Below are 3,682 nucleotides of genomic sequence, written 5' to 3'. Positions count from 1 at the left end.
ATAGGTGAAGAAACAGTGGCAGAACATGTGTATTCAGAGCTTGCACTTGGGAGAGGGAAGGAAAGTACTGTGCAGTTAATCCAAAACAATAACATACTTCAAAACATATATATGGTATATATTATATAAACTATATAATATATGTATATATATGTGGACATCTTAATCGGATCTTGCTTTTGAATGACCAACATTTACTGCCTTCATGACAACAGCTTCTGACTCAATGCACCTCTGCACATATGCAGTGCTGGGCATTCTTCACCACCATGTGATCTTCCTTTTCTTCTTTAAATAAAGACAAAACTCTTTATTCCATGAGGGAGTTAAGCACATCTTTTCCCTTTTCAGTCCCATTTCAATGTCGCTTTCATGCATCCAGACGCTGAATCTCGGGGTGATGATCCACTTCTCTGGACTCTGTCCGAGCACGTATGTAATCACTGGTCTGCCGACTACTTTGTTGTCTGCTGTTCATTCGCCACTTTTTAATAGCTAAATATGTGTTCACAGCATACACTGCCATTGCCAAGAAACCAAATATCTGCAAGTAACAAAAAGAATTGTCAAAAACAATTCTAGAAAACAAGAACAAGAGTAGTTTTGCAACAAATTCTTCAGCAGCTTAGATTTCTATTTTATTTGCACCGACAGACATTGAGGTCTGTAAAAATTGATGTTTTTCTGCAGATTTTTTGGTTCACTGAAGAAGTGACCAACATCAATGACCCCAGAAAACAAAGTTCTCTGTCTACAAACATAGAAATGTACAACAATATACAAGAAATATACAAAGAAAGAACATAGCTCTTCATCCAACAATTCATTCCACAGGGTAAAAATAACAGTGAATGAATTACAAGGGAAGAGATGACCAGTCCAGACCAATAGCCTGAAGAAGGAGCTAATTCGCAATTTTTCCTATATGCTTCTGCAGAACTGTTGTGTGATTTTCAACATGCAGGTTTGAAAGGGAGGGGGAGGGGGGTAATAAAGAGGTTGCCAACTCAAGCACAAAATTAATCTGCTTGAACTTACTGGTCTAGATTTAAAATCTTGGAAGTACTACTATACTTACTCCACAGAACAAAAATGGTCTGTAATGAGCAAGAAGAATTCAGCAAATTATGTGTAAGGAGCTCCAATTTTTTGTGAATTTTTGGCTCTATCTTTTCCATAGGCTTGTAATATAGAGCAGTATCGTCTAAGCTGGCTATAAAGAAAGAAGGCAAGCTCAACTGCTAAAGTGATCTCTGCAAGTAATTTTTCTGTTTGTTCTTGCCTCAAGCCTTAAGACATACAACTCAAAGGATGTCAGCACTTTTCAAATCAGAATTAGCTTATAGCCAACTGCAAAATTAGAAATAAATTGTCATGTCAAAGGCAACAGGAGTATTCAATGAACACAAGGAAAAGTTATTCTTAGTTTTAACAGAAGATGAGTCATATATAAAGAAGTTCAAATTCTTACCACAGCAGCAATTTCTGCTCCAGTTTTATGATTTAAAGCAGCAAGTACTACAGAGGCAATGAAAAAGAAGAAAGTGCTGAGTCCAGTGTTGACCAGATCCTAAAAAAATAAATTCATTAGCATTACTAAAGAATGATTCTTTGCTTGCTTTTATTAGAAGTGATGAAACAGAAGAAGGTTAGAACAAGAACTATAGCAATACTTTCCCACTTTCTATGCAGTTTACCACTCACACAAAAGAAGGCAAAGATCATTACACAGGAAATGTATTATATGCACACATTAGTTTGTGAACTGCAGTCCAATAGCATGTACACACAAAGCACCAGTGCAGATTCTGGATGAGTTACTTCAATTTCTACCAGGTTTGCTAGCAAAGTACTGTCAGCGTAAACAATGAGTAAAGTTGTTCCACCTCAGCTGACACTGAAGTAACCTTCAATATCAAACTTTAGCACTCCAGGAAACCTTTGTTCTCGTTCACATTACAACAGTGCTCCATGCACTGCCCAGATAACTGTCAGAAATTTTTCTACCAATTCTTTGAGGCCTTCACTGTAGAAGACTGCATGTCCTACACCATTTCTATGAGTAACAGCTGCCCAGACTGTGAAAATACACGGATTTTTACATATTTATTATGATTAATGTTTCAAGGAGACATTTTAGAACATTAGCACAGCAACATCCCATGGCACCTACGTTCAGGGAAAATCCTTGCTTTGCTTCAAGCACAGAAAAATGACAGGCAACATCCAATTAAGTTACACATATGCTGCTCATGTTAGAGTCTTTGATGATTATGTTGCTGTAGCTTACTTAAAGCAGAATCATTAACATATCACTGGAACATAAGTAAAAGTTCTGAATGTTCACTGTGCAACTTAAAGTTTTTAGTTAAAGAAAAAAAAAAAACCACAACAAAACCACTCTAAACATGGTAACTCCCACCATTAAAAACAAAATCCCATCACCACTCTGATTAGAATTCAAGGATAAATCTATTCCACTTGACTCTCTTCTTTCACATACAAGCCAGACTCACTTCTGTTCCTGTTCCTCCACTTACTACAAGCAGGATTTATTTTTTTGTTCTATTTTATTTTTCCCCAAAGTGCATCTTGTAAAGTGCTGTAAGAAGTTAGTCACAGAAAACTGAAGATACAAAGAAAACTGAAGATACAAACCTAAACTTATTCCCTGGGTATGAATCCCATGACTATATTCCAGCTGCATTGCACAAAGACTATGAAAGACCATTGTCATCCAGCCACCCCCAAAACATCTGTTTTCCGTGCCATAACTGGAGAATGCTTTAGAAAGTAATTATAGAAACTGAGTTTCTGGTGCTGTGTTATTCACAGGGAAGCTATCTATTTTGAAGGTACTGACACCCAGGGACAGCTAGTTATCACAATTAAGTGTACCTGGCAATAAACTGTGTGTTGTACCACTGTGGCCTAATCCTCATCTAGAAGGGGGACCTTTCCAAGAAATCTGAGAGACTTCCATTGCTCATTGTTATTTCCACAGATGTGTTCAGATTTCATAAGCCAGATAATACCCAAACTGTCTTCCCAAATAGTAAAGGAACAAAAGCAAATTGTGGGGCTCAAACTCCTACCATCTTTCTACCTGCCAGAGTATAATTAGAGAAATAGCTTTTCTCTCTGTTCAAGCTTACCAAGACAGATATTATCTGGTATTTACAGCATCAAAAAAGAAAAGAAAAAAGAAAAAGAAAAAAAAGCAATTTTATTAAATAGTTATTACAGTTTAAACTTGTTTTGCAGAGATAAGAAATAGAGATATCAGAAAATAAATGGCATTTTACAATTTTTCCAAGTATCCTATGCAACTCTGAGTTTAGCAGCACTAACTGTGTCTCTGTGGTTGCCAACAAGAGCTGTGGTTCTCATCTGGACAAACCTTTCCTCACTAGAGGGGAAGTCTCACTATATATGACAACAGAAACCAAGCTCAAAGGTATTCAACATTACCTGTGCAAGGGACACTGCAATGCTGTGTCCTGTTCCAGTATCCACATTTTTAAAAGTATGTTGAAACATTGCACAGGGTACAGAGAAGAGCCACAGAAGTTATTTGAAAGGAGGAGACAGTTTCTCACAATATGAATCAAACAACCTAAACTGCTTCGAATATTAATAAGGTTGACCTGTGTACATGAAGACTTCAGTGTTCAAATAATTA

The 3,682-nt window shown here is 36.8% G+C and overlaps 1 protein-coding gene across 1 annotated transcript; it reads right to left on the bottom strand.

The window, feature by feature from the left end:
* Nucleotides 1-370: 370 nt before the first annotated feature.
* CMTM4 (CKLF-like MARVEL transmembrane domain containing 4) lies at nt 371-1,570 on the bottom strand (the record flags this gene model as incomplete). The annotated part of the gene is made up of 2 exons (XM_010024189.1): nt 371-544; nt 1,472-1,570. Coding segments are annotated over 2 exons (273 nt in total), but the record flags the coding sequence as incomplete, so codon positions are not given.
* Between the last annotated feature and the right edge of the window lie 2,112 nt (nt 1,571-3,682).

This window comes from Nestor notabilis, unplaced genomic scaffold (genome assembly GCF_000696875.1).
Source record: "Nestor notabilis isolate BGI_N333 unplaced genomic scaffold, ASM69687v1 scaffold23911, whole genome shotgun sequence".
Classification (NCBI taxonomy): domain Eukaryota; kingdom Metazoa; phylum Chordata; class Aves; order Psittaciformes; family Psittacidae; genus Nestor; species Nestor notabilis.
Note: the sequence above shows the minus strand (reverse complement) of the source record. Positions and strands in the feature narration are given on the sequence as shown.